Below are 25,140 nucleotides of genomic sequence, written 5' to 3' on the forward strand. Positions count from 1 at the left end.
ACTGACACCTGACATGAATTCCCTTTGGCCCTGAAATTAAAAATAGACTATAATTCAGTTTAGAAGAAGTGAAAGGATGGTAGCCTAGGGAAAGGCTAACAGCCTTGGCTCTTCTGCAAGCCTAAACTGCTGATTAATGAGCTTTAGGGTAGGGGAAGGCTGTGCCTCAAACGCCTGGCCCTGCCCTATACCCCACCCCACTTCCTGCCCCCCGAATCCCGAATGTCCGCCCCCCCCCTCAGAATCCCCAACCCATCCTGCTCCTTGTCCCCTCACCACCCACCGAGACACCCCGCAACCACCACCCCAGGACCCCACCTCCCACTAACCCCCCCTGCTCCCTGTCCCCTGACTGCCCCGACCCCCCAGCCAAGTCCTGACAGACCCTCGGAATGCCCACGATCCAACCCCCCGTTCCCCATCCCCTGACCGCTCTGCCCCCTGACTGTCCCCGGGACTCCCAGCCCCTTATCCAACCCCCCTGGCCTGCTTACCCCCACCTCCCCCCTCTCCCGGAGCCTCAGTGCGCCGCGTTCAGGAGTGGCCCTGGATAGCGCTGCAGCGGCGCAGCTCTGGTGGGAGCTGAGGTCCCGCCGCTCGGCCGCAGCTGGCAGCCCTGCCCCCTTACCACGCGGTTCCGAGCGGGAGGAGCTCAGGCCCTGCCGGAGCCGCTCTGCCCAGGGCTGCTCCTGGATGTGGCACGCTGAGGCGCCGGGAGATGGGGGAAGATGGAGGCGGGGGGAGCCTCTGATATTCTTGTGGGGGCCCCTGTGGGGCCCGAGGCAAATTACCCCATTTGGCCCCCTCTCTGGGCAGCCCTGGAGAGCCTGACTGGCGGGCTGGCTGGCGTGGTGGGGCCGGGGAGTCTTCCTCCCACGTTCCCAGCAGCTCTGGGGAGAGGAGCAGCTGCTGGCTTGGCCCAGAGGGCACACAATGACCCATACTCCAGGCCCTTGGCTGACGCCTGCCTGCTAATCCGTGGCCCCAGGGACTCGAGTATGTGGCGCGCTGCCAGCCAGTGTTTTAGAAGGAGTCTTGTGAAATATGGTGTTTTTCCTAAGCCCCCACCTGCTGGAGCCAGGTGATGCATTAGGTGGGAATTGCAGCTTTCCTTTAAAAACCAGCCAATTCCTTGCCCCTGGGGTTGGGGAGAATGGCTGGAAAAGGGGACCTGAGTGAGCCAGAATGGCTGTGGGAAGGCCCGGAGGATTGCCAGGTGTCCAGTTTTCAACTGAACACCTGTTGAAAAGGGACCCTCCGCAGCCAGGTGAAAATGAGCGGAGTGAGGGTGGAAGAGAGCCAGCGAGGGAGAGAGGGAGGGGGTGGGGCAAGGGTGTTCAGTTTTGTTCGGTCAGAAAGTTGGCAATCCCCTTTGGCTCCTCACCTTTGGGTGCCTGGGCCTGGCCATACAGGGGAGGTGAGGTGCACACCTCCAAGCCGGGACCTCCAGCTGGAACCCCAGCTGTCACGGACTCACCGTTCGTGCTCACTGTCTGCCCTGTGCGGTCCATGGGGGAAGCCTCCTTCAGTGTGACAGCCCCTCTGGGGGCTTCACTCTCAGGGGTTAAACACCTCCACCTCCTGGAGCCGCACCTCTCTGAGCCTTAGCAAGTCTGTCTCTGCCGTGGGCCCCTTGGGGAGTCCCCTCGCTCTGGGCTCCCCGGGCCTCCTCACCCCCGAGGGAATAATCCCCCCCCCCATCCTGTTCTCTAGCCTGGAGCGACTCTCGCCAGCGTTAACACAGGAGGGTTTATTGGGGTTGAACCCAGCACAGAAACTCTCCAGTCTCAGGGCTGCCTCTCTCAGCCCAGCACATCCCAGTCCCCTTGCAGCCAGGGGGCTCTGCCTGCTCCCCCTCTCCAGCCCGAGCCCCTGCCTTCCCAGCTGGGCCTGATAACCCCCGCCCAAGCCCCTCTGTCCATGGCTTCTCTCCAGGGAAACCAGGGTCGTAACAGGTCCTCTGGGCCTCCTCTCCTCTCCGCCAACCCCCTCTGCCCCTCTGGCTGGACCCGCTGGTCAGGGCACCGGGTCCTCTCCCCGCGCAGCCCATTTCCCCCCTGGCCAGACCCGGCATGTGACTCCTGAGCTGGGTCTCCAGGTCACAGGTCACCAGTCGCTGGGGTCTCCATCCTCCAGGCTGGGGTCCGAGTCCTCTCCCGGTCCTGTGTCCCAACAAACTCCCTCTCCCCCCCCTCGTTAAACAGTAACACCTGGGGACACTGAGTCCCACCCCCGCATGCAACCACGAAAATGCCCACTTCCTCCAGCAGCAGCGCTGTGAGCTTCCTTCCAACAGTGCCCTGGCGTGTCCGCCCCGCCCCGCCCCGCCCAGCGCCTTGTTCAGCCGAGAGGAGCCCCCAATGGGGGCGGGGCCCTGAGCTTGTTTTTCATGACCTCATTCAGTTCAGAGTGCAGAGCTCTGACGTCACAATCGGCCCGGGCCCGGCATTGGCTATGTGGCGCTGTCCTGTCACACCGAGCTCATGTCCGCCCCAGGCCTGCAGCTGCGGCCGGACTCGGAGCGTGGGGAGCCGGGCGCCGCTGCGGCCGCAGGGAGGTGCGGGGGCGGCTGCGGGGGGCGAGCTGGGCAGGGCCCGGGCGGGGGCCCGGGGGGGTCACTGGTGGGGCAGAGCCCCGGGGGTCACTTGGGGGGGGCAGAGCTGGGCAGAGCCCCCGGGCGGCGTGGGGGGCTGGGCAGGGCCCGGGGGCCAGGTGGGGGGTCAGTGGGGGGGCAGAGCTGGGCAGAGCCCCGGGGGGCATTGGGGGCAGAGCTGGGCAGAGCCCCCGGGGGGGCAGGGGGGGTCACTGGGGGCGGAGCTGGGCAGGGCCCCGGGCGGTGGAGGGGCGGGCAGGCCGGTGGGGCAGCGGGGGGTCACTGGGGGGAGCGGCAGGCTCCGGGGGCAGTGGGGGGGCTGGCCCCGTGGCAGGGGGGGCGCGGGAGTTGGGGGGGCGGAGCTGGAGGGCCCCGGGGGGTCGGAGCTGAGCAGGCGTTTCCCCGGGGGTGTGAGGTTAGTGGGGGGCGGAGCTGGGCAGGGCGCCCGGGGGGGCAGGGGGTCACTGGGGGGGGGAGCTGGGCAGGGCCCCCGGGGTGGTAGTGGGGGGCGGAGCTGGGCAGGGCCCACCGGGGGGTGAGCTGGGCAGGGCCCGGGGGGTAGTGGGGGGGCGGAACTGAGGCAGGGCCCCGGGGGGCGTTGGAGGTCACTGGGGGGCAGCACAGAGCCCGGGGGGGCACTGGGGCTGGGCGGAGCTGAGCAGGGCCCCGGGCCGGTTTGAGGGGCTGGGCAGGGCTCTTGGGGGCCCCGTGGGCGTCACTTGGGGGGGGGCAGAGCTGGGCAGAGCCCTGGGGGCGCTGGGGGGGGCAGAGCTGGGCAGAGCCCCGGGGGGGCATTGGGGGGGCAGAGCTGGGCAGAGCCCCCGGGGGGGCAGGGGGAGGCACTGGCGGTCCCCGAGTGCAGTGGGGCGGGGGGCCCTGGTGCTGCTCCCGGTTTTTTCCGGAGGAATTGAAATGGGGGGGTTGGGGCAGCGCCTGGCACGGGATCGTGGGGTTGGGGAATCCCCGGCTGTTCCTGCAGGGGTGTCGGGCTTGGGGAGACTCCTGGGGTCAGGAGGTTGTGGAGCGGCTGTTGCAGGGATTGCACCCCCACCCCCCAGGCCCGGCTGCTCTGTGCCGAGGAGGGGATGCCAGCCGGTGCCCACGGAGCCTGGCGCTGCTGACACCTGTGGGCCCTGCGGCAGGTCCTCTGGCGCTGCGCTGGGGCCTGGCGTCCATGTTCTGGGGCTGCCCCATCTCGGTGACGAAGGGAAGAGGCTGCCCGAGGGAGGCTGAGAAAGTTCCAGCGCCTGTTGGCATCGCTGCCAGGCACCCGATGGGAACAGACCAGGGGCGGGTCCAGCATCTGGCCAGAGCCGAGCTCCCTGGGTGGGCAGCAGGGTGCCTGGCCCCACACCCACCTTCAAACCCTGGGCCAGGCGCGAGGGATGTGGAGCGGGAGCCCTGTGGGGCCGGGAGAAGGTGTGAGGCTGGTCACTGGGGAGCAGGGATCTGAGCACAAGGCCAGGCCGCCTGGTCTCCCTTGCCCTGAGTGTTTGCCCCTCTCGGGGTCACTCTGCATCTGTGCCTGCACCGCCGTTGGGCCGGGCTCAGAGCCCCCCATGCACCCCAGAAAAAGTGAGAATTAATGTTTTGTTTTTAAGGCACAAAATTACACGCTGAGTTTGCAAAATCCCTTATTTACCAACAGAACCGAGCTGGGGCCCCACCCGCCCTGGGAACTGCTGACCGGGAGGCGGGGAGGGGAGGGTGAATTAGTTTAAGGCCCGTGCTGAATGTGCAGGGGAGGGGAGGGTCCGCGGATGAAGGAAACAGAAGGGGGGCGTTGTATGGGGCAGCGGGCATCTGCCCCACCCTGCCGTCCACTTCGGGGCCTGCAGTCACTGAAATGGGAGAGGCCCAGGGAAGGGCAGCAAGCAGGGTGGGATTGGGGGGCAGAGTCAATGCGCCAGGAGCAGGGGGTAGTGGGATGGTGGTGGTGCGGGGCGTGTGAGCCGAGGTGGAAGTGGGTCTGCAGGAAGGCCGAGGGGGTTAAGGCAAGGAGGAGGCACCTGGACGTAATGTGGCTGAAATGGGGAGACAGTGGAGGGTTTCGGAGGCTGGTGTCACAATCTCAGCAGCTGCAGGTCGAATGGATTCTGGGGTTTGCGGCGGGTCGGCCAGGAGGAGGCTAGGGCCCCCATGCAAACAATGACCCAATTTTCCCAGCAGCCGGGCGCCCTCTGCTGCCCTCGACCCCAGCGCGGGTCGCTGCCAGAACGGGTGGCAGAGCTATTCTTACTCCTCCCTTGTAACGGGATTAGATGTTTATAGTAGCTGCCAAGCTGCTTAATACTGACTGACTGACTAGGGAGGGGCCGGGCCCGGCTCCCAGCCCCGATCTGTCCCAGGGTGAGATCTCTGGCCCCTGGCCCCTGCTCACTGCCCCCTCAATGACCCCGTCCAGCTGTGAGGGCTTCTGCAGTGCCCCTAAGGGCCAGGGAGCCTCCCATCTAGGCAGAAGCATGGAGTGATGGGGGCTGGGGGCGCTCATTCCCTCTGGAGCTGGGCAGGCCCCTGGTGAGGGGCCGTGTTTTGCAGTGGTGACACCTGGAACCCGTTGTGCTGGCGCTGCCCAGGCGCATGGGGAGGGTGGTCCTATGCTGTCTGGTATTGGTTGACACTGGCAGTGCCCTCCCCCCGGCTGCAGAGCGGGTTCTAGCAGGGACCCCTTGCCCCTCATCACTGCCCCAGTGCTGGAGGCTGGCCAGGGTGGGGGCACATCCTGAAGGGACGCCTGAACACTGGCCCCCAAGTTTCCTGCCCCAGCTACCCCAGTCATCACCACACGCAGCTCTCTCGGGCACCTGATGAACAGACCCCCATCCCCAGGGGGTAAGACCCTGAAGGCAGCTGGGTGCTTGGAGGGGCTGGGGTTAGGGTTAGGTCTCTGCTCCTCCCCTTTGCTGCTCCCCACTCTCTGAAGAGCCACCAGTGTCTGTGGGGGGGAGGGGGGCTAGCCCTGGCTGCTGGAGTGTCTCCCTGTGGGCAGGTGAGTGGGGGGAGCCCCATAGTGGAGAGCGGGAATGGGTGAGGCTCAGACATGAGGGAGAGGAGCAGAAGCAAGCACCTCCCTTCGGCTGGGTGAGGGAACCCCGGTGAGGAGGGGGTGTCCAGTGAGGGTGAGGTCCAGCAGTTGCATAGATTGAGCATAGCCCTGCGCCCCAGTGGCTCTGGGAGGGGTGGGGCTGTGGGACCCTGTGAGATGCCAAGAGGCAGGGTCCCTTTAAGAATCTGCAGCTGGCGCAGTCCCTGTGCTTGGGCTGTGACAGAGACAAGTGCTCCAGAGCTCTGGCTGCCAGTGCCCAACGTGGGTGGGGGCCCACCAGCCTCTGTGCCACAAATAATCCCCTAGCATTCCTGCTGCCGGGGCGGGGGGCAGAGAGGGGTGGCAGTGTGAAGGGGGCGGTGAGCGGGGGGACCCCATCCTGACTCAGACACTGCGTGGGACAGGACGGCCCATCGGCTGGACGGCAATGGGCCTGCAGTTGGGCAGGGACTGAGGACAGATGGGGCCTGGTCCCGAATCTGCCTGCTGCCCCTGTGCAAAGGGGGTGGGACGTTCCCTCCAGAGCTGGCAGCGCCGTGCAGCAGGCCAGGAATCGGGCCCCAGTTGGGCTCTGCGGACCCCTCTGGCAGGGGACAGGCAGACCCGGTCGCTGATCTTCGGGACATGGGCACTTTCCGGACAGCTGTTCCTGGCTGATGCCAGTGTGGTCCCAGGGGGCTTGCACTCCCCTGGGCATCTCCAGATATGCCTGACGTTCCCCTTCCTCCCCAGCTGCACCCTGCCGGACAAACAGACGCCATGGTGGAGTACTACGAAGTGCTGGGCGTGCCCCGAAACGCCTCCTCGGACGACATCAAGAAGGCGTAAGTCCTGCCCCATCTCGGGTCGCCCCCCTAGCCCGGGGCCCCCTGTGCTGCCTCAGAGTCGGCACCAGCTCAGGGTAAAGTGGGGCTGGATGAGCGCTCGAGAGGCAGCGAGGCCTCGCTTCTGCGCCTGGGCCATGGCAGCGACAGGCCATCCGTGGGCTCTTCGCGTCACGCTTCGGGACAGGGCTTGTCCCGCTCTAGGCCTGCCCCCCCACCCCCCGCCTTCCTCCCCAATCTCGGGCAGGGCCTGACCTGACGCATGCTCCCCCCCTCCCCCCGCAATCTTGGGCGGGGCAGGGGCTTGATGGGATCTCGTGTAACATCTCTGGGTGTTACCACAACACACCTGATTAATCGGCTAATTAGTTTTGCCTCTGTCACCCCTCTGCTGTCACTCTGGAGCGAGCCTGTGTCTCTGACCGAATGGCGGCTGGGGGGGCTCTTGTGTGGGTGACTGACAGGGAGAGAAATGCTGCTGCTTCCTTCCGGAGTTGTGACTTGGGGCCGGGCTCGTGGGTGCTGGTTTGGGGGGGGTGCTGGCTGAGGGGGGGCTGGCCTGGTGGGCACTGGTTTTGGGGGGTGGGGGGGAGTATGGAGGGGGGCCCTGGGCAGTGGGTGCTGGTTGAGGGGGGCTGGCCCAGTGGGCGCTGGTTGAAGGCAGAGAGTATGGAGTCTGTGTGGCAGTGTCTCACCCTGGCATGTGGCGTCCCTGACTGGGGAACACGCGCTGTGTTCCAGGTCCAGCCTGCTCCTGCCACTGCTTGGGGGGCCGTGCAGAGTGGGATGGTGGGGGGCTGTCCCAGGAACTAAGAGCCGCTCTCCAAGGAAGCCCTTGGAACCCAGGCGCTGGTGGGAACCTGCGCACCCATCGATTGGTCTTGGGGTTGGCTGGCACAGGTGGGGAGGGTGGCACCTGCTGACAGCAGAGTTTGGGGTCACTGACTGTCTTGGGGCCTGTGCAGGTACAGGAGGGCGGCGCTGAAATGGCACCCGGATAAGAACCCGGAGAACAAGGAACATGCCGAGCAGAAGTTCAAAGAGATCGCGGAGGCCTACGAAGTGCTGTCGGACAGTAAGGGGCCGGTGTCTCCCCTCCCTCTGGGCTCAGCAAGGGCCAGTGTCTCCCCTCCCTCTTCGTTTCACGACACCTGGAGCCATGGGGCTGGAAGGGACCTCGAGGGGTTGCTTTGTTCAGCCCTGCACCACCGCAGGGCCAAGTTGCCCTAGGCCAGCCCTGATAGTTCGTTGCTAAAACCTCCAGGGACGGGGTCCCCGCCCCGGAAAGCCTGCTCCTGAGCGTAGCCCCCGAGGTGGTGGAAGCTTTTCCCGCTATCGCCCCAAGTCCCCTGTGCTGCAGATCAAACCCAGCACTGGGGTGTCCACACGCAGTGCAGCCTCGGGGCTGGGCCGGGGACTCGAGCATCCCCACTGCGCTGCAAACACCTGGCTCAGCCAGGCGGAGGCGGAGGCGGCCAGACCCCCTCTGCAGCCCTTCGGACCCAGAGATGGCACTAGGGCTGCGTCCACACTGCAAAGTGACAGGGCTTAGACCTTGCCCAGCGGGACTCTGGCTCTGACCCACCCCCAGCAGAGCCCGAGAGCCCCAGGCCTGAGGGCTTCCTGAGCTGTCTGACTGGCACGTGTGTGGACGGAATGTGGGCTTGAGCCGGGGTCAGAGCCCAGCCTTCGTGTGCAGCTTGGACAGACCCTTAATCCCCATCCTCTGGAGAACGGCCCTTCCCGGGCCTGGAGCCTGGTCTCAGGCCTCGGCTCTAGAGCGAACGCGCCCAGGGTCTAACCCTCCCTCACGGGGCAGGTTTGTTGTTCTCCGATTGGTTCACGTCTTTCCTGACGTGCGGCCCCCAGACCTGGCCGCAGCCCTGCCGAGTGCTGAGGCCTCCCCAGTGCCGAGCAGAGCAGGCCAATGACCTCCCGTTAACACACCCCAGCATGAGCATCCCGTGGCGGACTCCTAGTCAGCGTGTGATCCACTGGACCCCCAGATCCTGCCCAGCCAGGTCGCCAGGTTGGTGTTGAGGGGAGCGGCTGTGCTCTGTATGGACAGTGTCCCTGTCACTCCCAGCCGTGTGCGTGCCCTGCTGCCCGTTAGTGGAGCAGGCCCTGAGATGGCCCTTTGCAAGCAGCCTGCAGCCTGGCTGCATTCTGCCAGGTGCAGGGCCGGGGTGCACAGAGACTGGGGCTCTTCCTGCTCCTCCTCCGCCCAGGATCCCTGGGACAGGCGCACTCTGCCCCCTCCCCCCAGTCCCTGCACTAGGGAACGCTGAGCTGCCAGAGTCCCCTTTGCCCCCCCGAGGCGCTCGGGGATGCAAAGAAGACGGGGCATCTGGCCGGTCTGCACCTCACTACGTCCCTTTGCGGGAGAGGCTCTCGTTAACCCTTTGCTCTGAGTCACACACACCATTTCGTGTTTCTTTGCCTCTCTCCCTGGGGGCTGCAGTGGGGTGGGGGCAGGGGTCCCCAGGAGTCTTCGGCCATGTGCACCCCTGTGCATTGTGCGCGCCTTGCTGGATTCGTTCATGCTCCACAGACTCACTGCCGGAGCTTGGCCCTCGCTGCTGCACTCCAGGCCTGGGGTAGCCCCGGACATCCCATGGATCACGGGGGGCTGGGTTAGATCATGAAGGTCCTTCACATTGCGTGGAGCCGCTCTGATCCGACGCGGCTCAGAGACCCTGTGAGCCTGGTGTGTGGCACCTGGAGAGCCGGCCAGGGGACATCCCCCCCACACCAGCCCTGAGGGTTCCAGAGCCACAACACTGGGTGGAAAATCCCCAGACTTTTCAAAGCGTTGGGTTCTCGTCTGCGCTCCTGTGTCTGACCCCTGGGGGGCGCCGTCCCGGGCTTTGCTCTCCAGCCAGGAAGGGGAGAAAACAGCAGCTGACAGTCCTGCCCCGTCCCATGACTCCGAGAGCTGGGGCTTTAGGAGTAATCCCTATGGCACGAGAGCTAGTGATGCTGTCTGGCCACGCAGTGGGAGCTGCCACCCCCAGCTGCAGGACCCATTCTCCCCCTTAGCTAGGGGCCGCCCCCTCCCCAGCTCAGCCCAGCCCAGCCCAGCCCTGCTGGAGCGGCGAGGGTCCCCTAACTCTCCCCTCCTCTCCCCGCAGAGGAGAAGCGTGACATCTACGACCGCTATGGCAAGGAAGGCCTCATGGGAGCAGGTGAGCTGGCCTGGCTGGGGGAGCTGAAATGGGGGGTGGGGGGACCTTGCACCTTAAAAACTGGGCCAGGGGACCCAAGTCTGACAGTCCCCGCCAGCATTGTCGTGTGCTGCGCCTGCAATGGAGTGCTGCCGAGCCAGCTGGGGCAGGGAGTCTGAGAAGCTGCACTTAGTCTGGACACTGCCCGCCCCTGGAGCGTGGGTATGAATGAGACGGCAAAGCCCTGCGCGCCCCCTCCACCTCCCCCTCCGAGCAGGGCACGGCCCTTCCTGGGGCTCGCTGCCCCCTTTCCCCCCCCGAGCAGGGTACAGCCTCCTGGGGCTCACTGCCCCCCGAGCAGGGCCTCCCCGCGTCTACGTGGCCGTGGCACCTGGGTACAGCCCCCGGGGCTCGCTGCCCCCCCCTCCCCAGAGTAGGGTACAGCCGCCTGGGGCTCGCTGCCCCCACCTCCCCATAGTAGGGTACAGCCTCCTGGGGCTCGCTGCCCCCCAAGCAGGGCCTCCCCGCGTCTACGTGGCTGTGACACCTGGGTACAGCCCCCGGGGCTCGCTGCCCCCCCCTCCCCATAGTAGGGTACAGCCGCCTGGGGCTCGCTGCCCCCACCTCCCCATAGTAGGGTACAGCCGCCTGGGGCTCGCTGCCCCCACCTCCCCATAGTAGGGTACAGCCTCCTGGGGCTCGCTGCCCCCCGAGCAGGGCCTCCCCCTGTCTATGTGGCCATGACACCTGGGTATAGCCGCCTGGGGCTCGCTGCCCCCACCTCCCCATAGTAGGGTACAGCCGCCTGGGGCTCGCTGCCCCCTTCCCCCCCGAGCAGGGTACAGCCTCCTGGGGCTCACAGCCCCCCCGAGCAGGGCCTCCCCCCGTCTATGTGGCCGTGACACTTGGGTACAGCCGCCTGGGGCTCGCTGCCCCCACCTCCCCCCGAGCAGGATACAGACTCCTGGGGCTCGCTGCCCCCCGAGCAGGGCCTCCCCCCGTCTATGTGGCCATGACACTTGGGTACAGCCGCCTGGGGCTCGCTGCCCCCACCTCCCCCCGAGCAGGATACAGACTCCTGGGGCTCGCAGCCCCCCCGAGCAGGGTGTAGCCCCTTGGGGCTCACTTCCCCCCCCTCCACCCCCAGCAGGGCCTCTGGCGTGTCTGTGCTCCATCTAGTGGTGGAACTTGCCCCGGGCTGGGCGCTGGCTCTTGGCCCAGGGGCAAATTGCACCTATTGCAAATATTGGCTGGCTGGGAGCACATCGTGTCCCGTTGCATGCTGGGACCTGTAGTTTTTGCTGGCCCCAGCCCCGTGCTAGCAGAGCACATTTAACCTGCTCGTCTCTCCTGGGGACGGGGACCCCGGCCTGTTTCTCTCACTCAGTTCAGACTGGGCTCTTGGCGGTAGCGTCCTGTCTCTGCTTTTCCCCAGCAGGGCCTGGGGGATCAAGAGCCGATGCAGGAGGCCCCGAATTCACCTTCACCTTCCGCAGCGCCCACGACGTCTTCCGGGAGTTCTTCGGCGGGCGGGATCCCTTCGCTGACTTCTTCGGTGAATTTTGGCCCCCGGCTCTCCTGGGGGCTCTGGAGGAGGGAGGGGAGCGTGGGCCCAACCCAGTGCACGTTTTGATTCTCTGCAGCCAGAGAAGTGGGAGAGGGACTATGAAATGGGGATTGGTGAGAGACCCAGAGACTGTTGTGTGTCATGGGCCCTGGACTGCTGAAAGCTCATGGAGATTCACCTTTCACTCAAGTGATGTGGCCTGGGCTTTTGCCTCGGAAGGGGCTGAGTTTGAACTTCCGGGTGACAGCAAGGGCAGGGGTCAGAATGGTGCCTTCCACAGCGTCGGCTCCCTGCCTCACAGCTGGAGCAGCAGCTTCCTCCAGTGCTCGCCGCACTGGGACCAGTGGGGCGGGGTGGTGGTGTGGGAGCCGGTGATGCCGGCCGAGGACTGCCCCACACCGGGGCATTTTCAGCAGGCCTGGTCCAAGCAGACGCTGGTCCTTGTGCCAGAGTGAGGGAGGCCAGGAAGCGGTGGTGGTTTGGGCTCGGTCGCTGCGGGACGAGCTCTGGGCTGAACGCATGGGGCAGAAGGATCCGTGCGTGGGAGGGGCTGGTCCATGGGGAGGGGTGAAGAGCCATGACTGGGCGGTGCCAGCGACCGATGGAGTTAGCCTGGGCCCAGCACCGAGGCTGAGTCCTGGGGATCGCTGTGGGCGCCGGCTGGAAGCAGTGGGCCGCAGTTATGAGGCGGGCAGGTACGCTGCCTCTCGGAAATCCTCTCCAAGGGCTGCAGGACACTTGAACTGAGAGAGGCCGGAGCAGCACCCGCTGGCTCCCAGCCCTTGGCAGCGTGTGGCCCTGTCAGAGCGGCTAGCACCCAGACCCTGCCTCCTGTGTGGGCCTGATCCTGCAGCGCCCGGGGCAGGAGAGCCACCCTAGCTGGGGGCTGCTGGATCGTCGGCTTCTTTTCCTGCAGCTCAGCAGCTGGACGCAAGGAAGTGCCCGCTCCGTAGGCCCCCCTAGAGCCTCCTTTGGGGCCTGCTGCTCTGGGGCCTATGAGTGCCCTGCCCCCAGGGTGAACTGGCTGCACTCTGGAGTTGTGTGGCTGGTGCGGCCTGGCCTGGCATCCTGCTAGGGAGGTTCTTGGGCTGTGCTCACTCCACGATCCCTCCTTTCCAGATGAGATGCTGCCGTTCTCAGAGCTGCGGGGAACGGGCCTCCGACACCCCGGATCAGGCTCCTTCTTCTCCTCTTTTCCGGCATCCTCAGGTAGGGGGCAGCCTGCCTGTCGCTGCAGCACTGTCCTTCCTGGGCACCTGCTCCACTGGAGAGGGCACCTGTGTGGTCCGAGCTCCAGCTTTCTCCTGGGTCGCTCCGGCTCCTCGGCCTGGCCTGCCCTGGCCTGGCCCAAAGCTCCTCCCCTCGGCTCCGGCTCCCCTGCTCCGGCTCCTCCCTCTCACGCCTGGCCAAGGGACCCCCTGCGATTCCCCGGAGCCTGGCCCAGGCTGGGGGCTCCTGCTGTGAGGTTGTCGTCCTGTTTTTCAGATTTCTTCTCCTCGTCCTTCAGCCCCGGCACCAACCCTGGAATTGGCTTCCGCTCGGTTTCCACCTCCACCACCTTTGTCAATGGCAAACGCATCACCACGAAGAGGTAGGGATGGACCATCACGGACTGGCCAATGGCCAAGCCAGCCTGTCTCCCAGCAACGCGACAGCTGCTCCAGGGGACCAGATCATGGGACCCTCCCTGGGGTCAGCCAGTCCCGCCTCTCGCCACCCCAGGGCCCATCCTTCCTGGGGCTCAGCTGTGTCCAGGCAGGGTCCCCCCATCTCTGCTGCCTCCTGCAGCAGCTGTTCTGTTTGACCAGCTGACAACGGCCAAAGACCCAGCCTGACCAGCGCAGTTTCTGCCCTTTATAACCTCTCAGCCCCTCTGCTGGGTGACACCTCCATCAGCCCCAACCAGGGAGCCCAGACTCCTACCAGGAGGCTTTGTCACTTGGCAGCCTGTCACCACAGTGCTGGGCAGGGGTGATAGTTCGGAGCGATTCCCTTGCAATGGGAGAGCACTTTACATCAATGACCTGCGCTCCCTGGAAGTGTAGCTCGCGCTAGGTCAGAAGATCCTGAGAAGGTAAACACCAGCCCACGCTCAGAATGGAGTTGGCAGCTGCCCCCAACGCATGTGGAGCCTGTGGCCTGGCACAATCCCTAGATGGCACAAACAGTGCCCCCACCCCATCCCCAGGGAATCCCTCGTATCTCCCCTGCGGGGTGCCACTCTGGCCGGCTGAGTGACCTGGCACTGTCTCTGCAGGATTGTGGAGAACGGGCAGGAGCGGGTGGAGGTGGAAGAGGACGGGGAGCTGAAATCAATCCACGTTAATGGTGAGGAGTGGGGTGGGAGGGGGCTCTGGGGAACGGGGTGGTCCCTGGCTCTGGACTCCTGCGTGTTGGCTGAGCTCTGCCCCTTGGGAGGTGTGTGTGTGTGTGGGGGGGGGGTTCTCCCCACTTCCCAGACAGCGGCACTGAGACCCCGGGTGAGGTGGGGAGACAGGGGCAGGCCTAAGAATTGAACTTGGGTCCGTATGCGGTGCCCTAGGCAGAGGCCCGTCCTCCCACGGCCAGGCCTGGGGCCAGCGCGCCTGGGCCCTGACGCTTGTGCCTTCTGCCCAGCAGGTGTCCCTGACGACATGGCACTGGGGCTGGAGCTGAGCCGCCGGGAGCAGCAGGCCCTCCTGGGCCAGGCCTCGCACTCGCCCCCTGCGCCGCCGCGGCCCCGCGGCTCGTCCCCGGTCTGTCTGTACACGGACAGCGAGGAGGAGGACGAGGACCTGCAGCTGGCCATGGCCTACAGCCTGTCGGAGATGGAGGCTGCGGGGCAGCACAGAGCAGGTGCGCGTGGCACCAGGAGGCAGCAGGCGCCAGGGGGGAGCCAGGTGCCTCCGCCCCTGCCCGTGGGCAGCAAGGGAAGCCGAACACAGAGCCCGGGGGCAGGTGATGGACAGGAGGGGGCAGCGCCCGAGGCGGCAGCGGCAGGGACGGAGCCAGTGCCCAAGCAGAAGCAGTCGCACTGCTGCCTGCTATGAGCCGGGCTGGGGCCGGGCAGCCTGAGGATCCCAGCCCCAGGGGAGCAGTGGGTTCCTCCCTCAGCGAATGCAGGCAGTAGCGGGGCTGCCTGGGGCTCAGGGAAGGGCAGGAGAGGAGCCTCCGTCTGGTGTGTCGTTACAGAGCAAGGAGCTGCCCCCGCCGGCGGTGGCGGAGCAGATGAGGGGGCGCCGGGGCCAGGGCTGGGGATCTGGAGGGGAGGAGCCGGGGGCAGAACAGATGAGGGGGTGGAGCAGGGGGCACGGGTGCTGAGGGGGGTCATGTGGGGCCCTGGCACCATTGCTGCATCACATGCTCAGCTGCCTGTCCATGCCACGCCTTCCCCCTCCACAGGGCGGGGGGGGTGGGAGGAGCGGGTCTGCCCCTAGGGTCTCCTCCCAGAACCCCCTCTGCTGCGCCGGGCGTCTCCCTCCCACCCAGCAGGGGCAAGGGGCATGCCTGGGAGTGCGGGCAGGGCTCGGCTCGTGGCCTTCCCTTGTGCGGGGGAGGCGTACAGGCCCAGCAGGGCTGCCCAGGGGTGCACCCCCTTCAGAGCCTGCACCCTGGGGTGCAGGGTGTCCCTCTGTGGGGGGCAGATGCTGCACAGAAGGTAATGGGTATTTGGGGGTGGGTGCTAGTTCTCCCCCTCACTGTTGCTGCTGTGGATCCTGCTCCCTTCCCGCCCCCCCCCCTCTGGCTGCAGTCCCTGCCTGACACTCCTCCACCCCTGCCCCCTAGGTAACCCCCTGTCCCACTTCCATGGGCTAACCAGCCAGGACACCATCACCCCACAGGGCTGGCGGCAGCGGGGCCCAGCACCCCTCCCTGCTGCGCCTCCCAGCACACAAGCTCGCAGGAGCCTTGGGTGCGTCCAGCCCCAGGAATAGGGCTGGAAGTCTCCCCCCTGCCCCGGGGGTGCTGGTGCCCCGGCCTGCACGTGCACTGGCTGTCACATGCTCACGCAGCTTGATTCATCCATCGTCCCTCCCCCTCCCCTCTGCTTGTCTCCCCAGGTGTGTTCTGAGGGCCGTGCTGCGGGCACCCTGCCATACTCAGTCGCCCAGGGAGGCTGGTCACGCCCGGACATCGCTCTGTTTCCACACCCCACCCCAGTGCCCCTGGGCTGCCTAGTGGGGGGTCTCTCCTGTTGCTGTCTGCACAGCAGGGTGTAGGGGGCTGTAGCTAGTGGTGGGGGGCTGGTTGCGCTGTGGGCACAGATTCCATCCCGGCCCCAGCCCTGGCCCATGGCGTGCGAGTGGCTGGCTGTGCCAGGGAGTAGACTGGCCCAAGGGGGGCTGGGGGCAGAGCCCTGGGCACCTCCAGCCCAGCCCAGCCCAGCCCTGCTGGGAGTTGTAGTGGCTGGGCTGGGGTTGCAGTGGGAAGAGGCCTGATTGCAGGGGTGGAAGCAGCCCAGGGCCAGGTGTCTCTCTCCCCTGCCCCCCGCCCCCCCCCATCTGCTCCGCCCTGTGGCCCGTGCTGTTTGTGGGGGGCTGCAGCTGGAAGAGATGGTGGCTTCCCCTTCAGAGCCTGCACCCTGGGAGGGGATCTTACTCCACAACTACCCCCCCTTCTCCTCACAGCTGGGCAGGAGCAGCTCTGAGGCTGTGGATGCAGTGGGGGGGTGTGGAAGGATGGTGCCTGGGCCCTGCAGTGCATCTCCCTTGCTGCTGGGGAGCTGTGCCACCCCCCTGGGCGTGGAGCCTGCTGTCAGTCAATAAACCATTTGCAATAGATGCAGTGTGTGAGGGGGGCTCTCTGAGGGGGGAGGGCAGGGGCTGGCTGGAGCAGCCTACAGGGATGGGGGGTGGGGGGTAAAGTGCCTACAAGAGGGTTGGGCCAGGCCAGGGAAATTTAGCCCCAAGCCGTGGCTGCAGGGGGGTTGGACCAGGTACCAGGTTCAGCCCCAGCCTCAAGCAGAGTTTTCTCCCCAGGGAGTGTAGGCCCCGGCGGTTCCCATTGGCAGGACTGGCATGAGGGGGGTACCCAAGGGCACTTGCTCCTCTCTAATCCCCAGATCTCAGCTACTGGCAGCAGGGCCTGGAGTGAGCTGCACTGGGGACCCTGACTGAGCGCTGGGCTCAGTCTGTGCTGCCTTCCCCACCTTAGGGTGGGCCAGGGACCTGGGGTGGGGGCAGTGAAGGGCACAACCCCCGCCCAGCAGGGAAATACCCACAGAGACAGGCCAGGCCGGACTGCAGCTGCACAAATGCGACACGAGAACTTTATTCACATCAAGATACAAAATTATATTTCTCTAGAAATTTCTCTTCTTGACTGACGATGATTGACCCAGGGGGTGCAGGGGGGGTTGCCCAGCTGGGCACGCTCGGCCTGGCCAGGATTGCTCCAGCTGGATCACCGCTTGGCCCAGGAAGCGTGGGAGGAAGGGTCCACCCCCCAGGCACTGAGACAGGCAGGGGGAGGGCAGGTTGGGGCCAGCCTGGCAAGAGCTGCAGTGCCCCCCAGGCAGGGCATGGAGCAGTAGAGCTGGGGGGGGGGCGGGGGGTGGGAGCTTCCCCCCAGGCCCATCCTGCCCAGCGGGTGCAGGCTCCTGGCAGAGCTCAGAACCGCCCCGCACTGGCTCAGACTTCTCCCTGGCCGTGGGCAGGGCCTGGGCACCCGTGGGGCTGTGACTAGATGAATGGGAGGAGCCCGTGGTGGGGGCTGTGCGTGGGCACCTGTACACAGGGCAGGCGGGCACTGGGCATGCAGGAGCAGATGTGGGGGGGCAGCACGGTCCCCTCTTAACCTCTCAGAGCAGTTGGTGCAGCCCCTTCTCCTCTAGCGGGTTCAGCCGGACCCCTCCTCTGGGCCCAGCTGCTCCTGCAGGAGCTGGCAGCCAGACGAGGCCTGGGCAGCACGAAGGGGTGAGGGGGGCCTGGGGAGACGACCAGCATCACAGACATGACGTTACAGGGGCGAGCGGGTGCCCAAAGCACACGGGGCGGCACCCGGGAGGTGGCGGGCATGACGGGACTGGAGGCGAGGTGACCGGATCACTGCGGCAGCGCCTTCAGGATGGCATTGACCTCCTCTGCCACGGCCGTCAGCGCAAACTCAAACTGGTCCTGCGGAGGGCACAGGAGGGTGAGCCCCACCCCGGAGCAACGCAGCGTGTGCCCAGCATGAAGGGGCAGGGCTGTATGCCCACTGCCCACCCAGCTCACCCTGCTTCCTAGAGGCTGCCCACCCTGCCAGGGCCCTGCTTCCTAGAGGCTGGTCCCAGAGCCTGAGCCCAGCACAACAGATGAATCCGCCCCCCGTGGGAAGGGGCAGCCCCATTGTGCCCCCTGCGGTGGGAAGGAAGCCAGTGGCCCTGGCTCTCTGCCCCCTGGTGGGAGAAGCAGCCTGTGCCTGGGGAGGGGCACAGCGGCTGTGGGGCCAGGTGGGGCCCGGGTGCAGCAATGGGAGAGGGGAGAAGGGCTCTGTGGGGTAGTGCGGGGGGGGGCATAGGGGGTGTCCTGCCCCTTCCCTGCAGGTGGCTGGGCTGGCCCCAGGGCTGACCCACTGGGAACTGCCCCTGCAGGCTTGGGGCCTAGCTGGGGAAAGGGGCTCACCTTAGTCTGCACCATGCCAGGCCTCTGGTCACGGACGTGCTCCAGCGTGGCGGCGATATCAATCTCCTTCACTCCTAGGGCAGAGCACAGGAGGGGTCAGCGGGGGCGCCAGGGCCAGGGCTGGCGATCTGGAGGGGAGGAGCCGGGGGCAGAGCAGACGAGGGGGCGCCGGGGCCAGGGCTGGGGATCTGGAGGGGAGGAGCCGGGGGCAGAGCAGACGAGGGGGCGCCGGGGCCAGGGCTGGGGATCTGGAGGGGAGGAGCCGGGGGCAGAGCAGACGAGGGGGCGCCGGGGCCAGGGCTGGGGATCTGGAGGGGAGGAGCCGGGGGCAGAGCAGACGAGGGGGCGCCGGGGCCAGGGCTGGGGATCTGGAGGGGAGGAGCCGGGGGCAGAGCAGACGAGGGGGCGCCGGGGCCAGGGCTGGGGATCTGGAGGGGAGGAGCCGGGGGCAGAGCAGACGAGGGGGCGCCGGGGCCAGGGCTGGGGATCTGGAGGGGAGGAGCCGGGGGCAGAGCAGACGAGGGGGCGCCGGGGCCAGGGCTGGGGATCTGGAGGGGAGGAGCCGGGGGCAGAGCAGACGAGGGGGCGCCGGGGCCAGGGCTGGGGATCTGGAGGGGAGGAGCCGGGGGCAGAGCAGACGAGGGGGCGCCGGGGCCAGGGCTGGGGATCTGGAGGGGAGGAGCCGGGGGCAGAGCAGACGAGGGGGCGCCGGGGCCAGGGCTGGGGATCTGGAGGGGAGGAGCCGGGGGCAGAGCAGACGAGGGGGCGCCGGGGCCAGGGCTGGGGATCTGGAGGGGAGGAGCCGGGGGCAGAGCAGACGAGGGGGCGCCGGGGCCAGGGCTGGGGATCTGGAGGGGAGGAGCCGGGGGCAGAGCAGACGAGGGGGCGCCGGGGCCAGGGCTGGGGATCTGGAGGGGAGGAGCCGGGGGCAGAGCAGACGAGGGGGCGCCGGGGCCAGGGCTGGGGATCTGGAGGGGAGGAGCCGGGGGCAGAGCAGACGAGGGGGCGCCGGGGCCAGGGCTGGGGATCTGGAGGGGAGGAGCCGGGGGCAGAGCAGACGAGGGGGCGCCGGGGCCAGGGCTGGGGATCTGGAGGGGAGGAGCCGGGGGCAGAGCAGACGAGGGGGCGCCGGGGCCAGGGCTGGGGATCTGGAGGGGAGGAGCCGGGGGCAGAGCAGACGAGGGGGCGCCGGGGCCAGGGCTGGGGATCTGGAGGGGAGGAGCCGGGGGCAGAGCAGACGAGGGGGCGCCGGGGCCAGGGCTGGGGATCTGGAGGGGAGGAGCCGGGGGCAGAGCAGACGAGGGGGCGCCGGGGCCAGGGCTGGGGATCTGGAGGGGAGGAGCCGGGGGCAGAGCAGACGAGGGGGCGCCGGGGCCAGGGCTGGGGATCTGGAGGGGAGGAGCCGGGGGCAGAGCAGACGAGGGGGCGCCGGGGCCAGGGCTGGGGATCTGGAGGGGAGGAGCCGGGGGCAGAGCAGACGAGGGGGCGCCGGGGCCAGGGCTGGGGATCTGGAGGGGAGGAGCCGGGGGCAGAGCAGACGAGGGGGCGCCGGGGCCAGGGCTGGGGATCTGGAGGGGAGGAGCCGGGGGCAGAGCAGACGAGGGGGCGCCGGGGCCAGGGCTGGGGATCTGGAGGGGAGGAGCCGGGGGCAGAGCAGACGAGGGGGCGCCGGGGCCAGGGCTGGGGATCTGGAGGGGAGGAGCCGGGGGCAGAGCAGACGAGGGGGCGCCGGGGCCAGGGCTGGGGATCTGGAGGGGAGGAGCCGGGGGCAGAGCAGACGAGGGGGCGCCGGGGCCAGGGCTGGGGATCTGGAGGGGAGGAGCCGGGGGCAGAGCAGACGAGGGGGCGCCGGGGCCAGGGCTGGGGATCTGGAGGGGAGGAGCCGGGGGCAGAGCAGACGAGGGGGCGCCGGGGCCAGGGCTGGGGATCTGGAGGGGAGGAGCCGGGGGCAGAGCAGACGAGGGGGCGCCGGGGCCAGGGCTGGGGATCTGGAGGGGAGGAGCCGGGGGCAGAGCAGACGAGGGGGCGCCGGGGCCAGGGCTGGGGATCTGGAGGGGAGGAGCCGGGGGCAGAGCAGACGAGGGGGCACCGGGGCCAGGGCTGGGGATCTGGAGGATCCGGGCCAGGGACTGGGCAAGATAAAGGGCTCAAGTGGGTTTCGCTGCCAGGACTGCGTGTTGGACGCTGGGAGGTTGTGGGGGCGCGTCGCGGCCGCACTCACCTTTGGCCATTCGGTTTAGGACCATGTCGATGAGGATGTATGTCCCGGTCCTGCCCGCCCCGTCGCTGGAAGAGACACAGAGACGCTCACAAGCCTCTGCATGGGGGGGACACCTCACTCCCAGCGGGGCACGGGGGCGGTGGGGGAAGGGAGAGCCACTGCAGGCTTCTCGGGGTCCCCACTGTGCTGCACATGCCCCCCTCCACCCCAGCAGGGGAAGAGGCCCCAGGCCAGCCTGGGTGGGGCGTCCCGTGGCGGGAGGAGGTGGCAGCGTGATGGAGCCCCAGGCAGGGGGCCCCCCAGGCAGGGCCGAGCGGCGCTCAGCGCGGACGCGGGGGCCGTTACCTGCAGTGCACAATAACAGGGCAGGAGCGACCCCGGTAGCACTTGTTGACCTTCCTGCAAGGACAAGGAGAGAACAGGTGAGAGCAGCCAGTGCCCACCCAGCCGGAGCAGAGTCCTGCCCCGGGGCACATCCTGGGGCCTGGCAGCCCAGCGGGAAGAACTACCAGCCGCCTTGCCCTGCCTGGCCAGAGCCGAGGGCTGTCCGTGGTGGGGCGGCGATCCACTCTGCCCACTGTTTCGCCCCTGCTGCCTCATCCCAGGGGCTGTTCCTGCAGCGACAGGCACACTCACCCCCCCCCCCCCAGGTAGGGCTGGCATCCCTGCTCCCAACAGGCCTGGCAGGGGCATCTCTGCAGGAGGCCACACACAGCAGAGAGGTGCAGGGCATTCTCAGACGGGTGGGGATGGGAGCTGTGGGGCACAGGTTCCAGGCAGGCTCAGAGCACTGTCCCGTGCCCGGCGCCCTGCACCAAAGTGGGGCGCTAGTGGGAGTCCAGGGGGCCAGGCTCCATGCAGCAGGCACGGCTGCCAATGCTCACTTTTGTGACTATGCAACTGGACCCAGATTACTAGCTGCAAATCACAAAAATGGCACTGGCAGCTGCATGAGAGAGAGGAGGGGGGGAGGGCACGGAGATCCCAGCTGGGCTGTGGGGCCCTGCCCCACACAGGGACCCAAAGGCAGCATAGATGGCCACAACCAGCAGGAGGCTTCAGAACAGCCCCTCCTCAGAACCAAGGTGGCAGCAGGAGGGGGGCTCCTCTCTGGTGCAGCCCACAGTGATTTGGCGCACGCAGACCCACACCTACACCCCTCACCCTGGGGAGGAAGCGGCCCTGACCGCGGTTCAAGCCAGAGACGGGCTGCCTGCACACCCAGCCTCTCCAAAGCCAGCCAGCCTGGTCAGGAGCCGGTAACACCGTCAGTGCCACGGGGACGCCAGGGCGGGGTGGTGCCCGCGACGAGCTCTGCTTGCTCAGGCTCTGAGTACAGTGGCTTCCGCCCACTCTCCTCCCACAGCGAGCTCAGGGGGGGACCCCAGCCCGCACTCCTGCCCCGAGCTAACCAAGACGGCAGCAAGAGGCTGGTACGAAAACCAGGCCTGGGCTCTACGGGGGCAGATACGCCTCAGGCCGGGGTATCCACCTGCCACAACCCCAGGGCCCAGCCCTGCAGCCGGGGGCTGGAAATCAGCCCCCTGCCGGCCTGCAGTGCAGAGCCCTACAGCACCCCCACAGCGCTGAGCCAAAGCCCTGGCCACAGAACTCCTCTGCCCAGCCCCAGGGCCTGCCTGACCCCCACCCTTGGGATCCCAGAGGAGGGGATGCTCCACTGCCTCCCGAGTCCAGAATCCTCACTGAGCCCCGGGTCTGCCCCTCCCCCAGCCATGCAGCACCCCGGAGGGGCTGGGGCGGTAGAGACTCACCCCCCTTCGCTGCAGGCTGGGAGGCCCCTGTGCACGCAGGCCCAGGTAACACCGGGCTTTGGGCTCCCATCTGCAGTGGGGAACCAGGGTCTCATCCCCTGCCCCCCCCAGGAGCAGCTCTCTCTGCCCCAGCTGCCAGAGCTGAGCTGGCCCCCAGCCTGGTCTCCCGGGCCCTTTCTCTGCCAGAACCTTCAGAACTCCTCCCCCTTCCGCATCCCACGCCAGCGGCAGGTGGGGCAGGGCAGGGCAGTGTCCCCATCCCACCCCCCACGCTCCCCGGGCCCTTCGGCCAGAGCCCCACGCTGGCCCAGGACATTCAGGGACTTGCCCAAAGGCAGAGACTGGGACGAGGGCCATTGCCAGGAGCCCTCCCCCTGCCTCACAGCCGGCCCAGCTGCAGCGCTGCAAGTCAGCACACCCGCTCCCCCGCTTCCCAGACCCACGGAGCCCCCAGGGACTCACAAGCGTGGCCCCCTCTGAGTGGGCACCGACGCCCCCGGCTGCCCCCCAGCAGACTGGGCATCCTCCAGGGTGTGTCCCAGCCCCTCCCAGAGCTACCCTCAGGGCCTGGTTTCCCTGCCGGCTCCCGAAGCTGGCCTGGCTTTGCCAGCCCATCTGCCCTGAGGCTGCCGGGCTGTGCGGCGGGCGCCCGGCGGGGAGGCTGCCCCTTACCTGCGGAAGTCCAGGAGGGGGCGGGTGGTGGCGGGGATGCCCTCTGCTGGCCAGCTCAGGAAGTGGAACTGGGTCAGAGTGCGGGTCTCCTGCGACTGCACGTTCTTCAGGTAGAAGCTGCGCACTAGGAAGTCCTCGCACCAGATGTGCTCCGAGACCAGGTTCACCTGCACGGAGAGGCCCAGGGAGTCACGGCCCAGCCAGCCCCAGCTCCAATGGCACCGTTCCCCTGGGGGCCCGCGTCTCGGGGGCTGCATGCTCAGCCCGCTGCGCCCCATGGGCCGTGCCCTCCGCCCACCCTGCCACTTGCCTCGTAGATGTGGTAGAGGGAGGATCCTTCATCAGGCCAGTAGCGATCACACTGCTTGACGCTGTCCTCCACCAGCGGGCTCAACATGACGATCACTGTGCAGCCATTCTCCCACACCATCTGCACACAAGGCACACGCTGTCAGCAGCGGGTGCTGGGCCCAGGCTTGGGTGCTTGTTAAAGGGGCTCTGCTGGGAGAGCCAGGCGGGACTGCGAGGAGCCCGGGGTCCCAGCCTGCACCTGCTGAGCCAGGCTGGACTGGCAGGGGCAGGTCTCTGGAGCACTGGCCGCTGGGGACAGTCTGGCCAAGAGGACCCAGAGGAGTCCCTGGAAAGGTAACTGTGCTCTCTTTGGGGGAGCAGCCCCAGCAGCCGGATGGGCACCTCCCTGCTGCTTCCTGCCCCCGGCTCAGGAAAGCCAGGGCACTCCAGGCACAACAAGGTCCAGCCCACATGATGCCCACCTGCCATCCTCACACATGCTGGCTGAGGCCGTGTGACCCAGCACTCCAGGGAGCCTCCGATCTGCCCACTGACAGGAGAGGGATTCGGGGCTGAGCAAGGACGAGCCCCCTCCCAGGCAGTGCAGATGCGACAGCACCCTGCTGTGGGCACCCCACGGCTGATGCCTCAAAGGCGGGCTGGGGAGGTACCAGCTCCAGCCCCCTCCGGCCTCCGTCCCCGCAGCCGGCACTCACCTGCCAGAAGTCGGCGATGGTGTGCGAGAGAGGCCCCTGCGTGGCGATGTAGGCCGGCATCCGTGGATCGTGCTCAATCTGGGCCAGGAGACAGCGCGTCAGACACTCCCCTCAGCAGCACAATAGGGGTGCAGTGGGGACCCCCCAGGAAATGGACGCAGCAGTAGCACCAGCGAGTGGGCACATGAGTGTTGGTACAGGGCGGGCAGGGGCATATACATGAGCGTACCAGGCAGAGCCCTGCTCTGAGGAACACCCCCAGTGGCCTGGCGAAGGTGGGCTGGGGGGCAGAGCAGGCAGGCGGGGCCCAGGTGAGCTCCCACTTACGATAGGGCTGGCATTGATGAAGTCGCTGCGGGAAGGGTTGCTCTCAGCCTTCAGCTTGATCCGCGCGTGGTCGTCTGGGAAATCACCGTACAAGGGGAGCCGTGAGCAAGCAAGATGGGGCCGGGGAAAGTGCCCAGCCAGCCCCACATACCCCAGGATCCAGAGTTGCCCATGGCTCTGCTTTTGGGGGGCGGGGGAGAGAACCAGTTCTCTTTGTCCAAGCAATTCCCTCCCCTCCCCACCTGGCCCACTCCAACTATGGGGGTGTGCTGGGGTCTGCCAAGGGCCCTTGGGGTGACCCCCGCTGGGCTGGCAGTTCTTTGGGCCCCAGCCCGCCAGGGGGGCTCTGAGGGGGCAGGGCACTCACAGGGCACATAGTCAGGGTTGCGGTTCTTCTTCAGGTTGGCGTCGCTGCGGGCGGCAGCGCAGATGCTGGGCTCAGCCTGGTACACACACAGCGCCTGCCACTCCTTGGCCAGCCGCTCGCGGTTCCTCAGGTGGTCTTCCATGTAGGCCTGCGGGCACAGCACGTGGTCAGTGTCGCGGGCGAGCAGCAGGGCAGTGCCCAGCCAGGCGAGCGACAGGACGTGGGGAGGGCAGCCCCCGCACCCAGAGAAGAGGCCACGCGGGCAGGGGAAGGAAGCAGGAGGCTTTACTGAGCCCAGCACCCATCCGGAGTCCCCCCAGCTCCAGCAGGGATGGCGGGTGGCTCTCCCCAGGGAGCTAAGGGAGGAGATCAGAGACAGCCTGAACAGGGCGTCTCTGCACCGGCTGGGTTGAGCAGACCTCGTCTCTGTGCTAACTAAGGGCTGCCGATGCCGAGTTCCCATGGCTGATGAAACACGTCCCCTCGCCCCCATTTGGGGAGTCACTGCACATCCAGGATGGGGTGCACCAGTCCCGGCAGAGAGGGCAAGTCTCTGCCCAGGGTCTGTCTCAGCTGGGCTCGCTGAGCAGTGCGCCTGGTGGGAAGCAAGGGGGCTGGCTAGCAGTGCCCCCCGCCTGCCCCGAAGGAAGCCACCATTCCAAACACAGATAGATAAAAGGGAATCACCATCAGAACCGGCACAGTTAGGGCTCCTAACCCTCGAGTGGGCTCACCCTCCAGCAGGGGGCAGCACACACACACACGGGGATGGGGACACACCCCAGGGCTCACTCCCGCCAGCAGGGGGCAGCGCGCGCACACACACGGGGATGGGGACACACCCCAGGGCTCACTCCCGCCAGCAGGGGGCAGCGTGCGCACACACGGGGATGGGGACACACCCCAGGGCTCACTCCCGCCAGCAGGGGGCAGCGCGCGCACACACACGGGGATGGGGACACACCCCAGGGCTCACTCCCGCCAGCAGGGGGCAGC

At 67.4% G+C, this 25,140-nt stretch overlaps 2 protein-coding genes across 5 annotated transcripts in view; one reads left to right on the forward strand and one right to left on the reverse strand.

Moving 5' to 3' along the window:
* Window positions 1-6,029: 6,029 nt before the first annotated feature.
* On the forward strand, window positions 6,030-15,954 carry LOC116831564 (dnaJ homolog subfamily B member 2-like). 4 transcript variants are annotated; one of them, XM_032791655.2, is made up of 9 exons: window positions 6,030-6,463; window positions 7,429-7,538; window positions 9,595-9,648; window positions 11,063-11,182; window positions 12,314-12,403; window positions 12,680-12,785; window positions 13,452-13,522; window positions 13,811-14,029; window positions 15,235-15,954. In XM_032791655.2, the coding sequence occupies exons 1-9, from the start codon at window positions 6,345-6,347 to the stop codon at window positions 15,243-15,245; spliced, it is 900 nt and encodes a 299-aa protein (XP_032647546.2). In that variant the 5' UTR covers window positions 6,030-6,344; the 3' UTR covers window positions 15,246-15,954. The 4 variants fall into 4 exon arrangements, with proteins under 4 accessions (XP_032647546.2, XP_032647548.2, XP_032647549.2 ...); XM_032791657.2 differs by having other exon boundaries at window positions 11,066-11,182; XM_032791658.2 differs by having other exon boundaries at window positions 6,031-6,463; window positions 11,066-11,182; window positions 13,814-14,029.
* A 460-nt stretch (window positions 15,955-16,414) lies between these two features.
* Window positions 16,415-25,140, reverse strand: part of PTPRN (protein tyrosine phosphatase receptor type N) — a 55,400-nt gene continuing 46,674 nt past the window's right edge. Inside the window, exons 14-22 of the mRNA XM_075069840.1 lie at window positions 24,145-24,586; window positions 23,778-23,851; window positions 23,451-23,528; window positions 22,754-22,873; window positions 22,444-22,610; window positions 20,345-20,398; window positions 20,000-20,064; window positions 17,779-17,852; window positions 16,415-17,289 (exon numbers count right to left, since the gene is read on the reverse strand). Coding sequence (XP_074925941.1) covers window positions 17,218-17,289; window positions 17,779-17,852; window positions 20,000-20,064; window positions 20,345-20,398; window positions 22,444-22,610; window positions 22,754-22,873; window positions 23,451-23,528; window positions 23,778-23,851; window positions 24,145-24,586 — 1,146 coding nt within the window. The 3' untranslated portion in view covers window positions 16,415-17,217. The remainder of the gene's footprint in view (window positions 17,290-17,778; window positions 17,853-19,999; window positions 20,065-20,344; window positions 20,399-22,443; window positions 22,611-22,753; window positions 22,874-23,450; window positions 23,529-23,777; window positions 23,852-24,144; window positions 24,587-25,140) is intronic.

The sequence above is a fragment of the Chelonoidis abingdonii genome, chromosome 10, assembly GCF_003597395.2.
Source record: "Chelonoidis abingdonii isolate Lonesome George chromosome 10, CheloAbing_2.0, whole genome shotgun sequence".
NCBI classification, from domain to species: domain Eukaryota; kingdom Metazoa; phylum Chordata; order Testudines; family Testudinidae; genus Chelonoidis; species Chelonoidis abingdonii.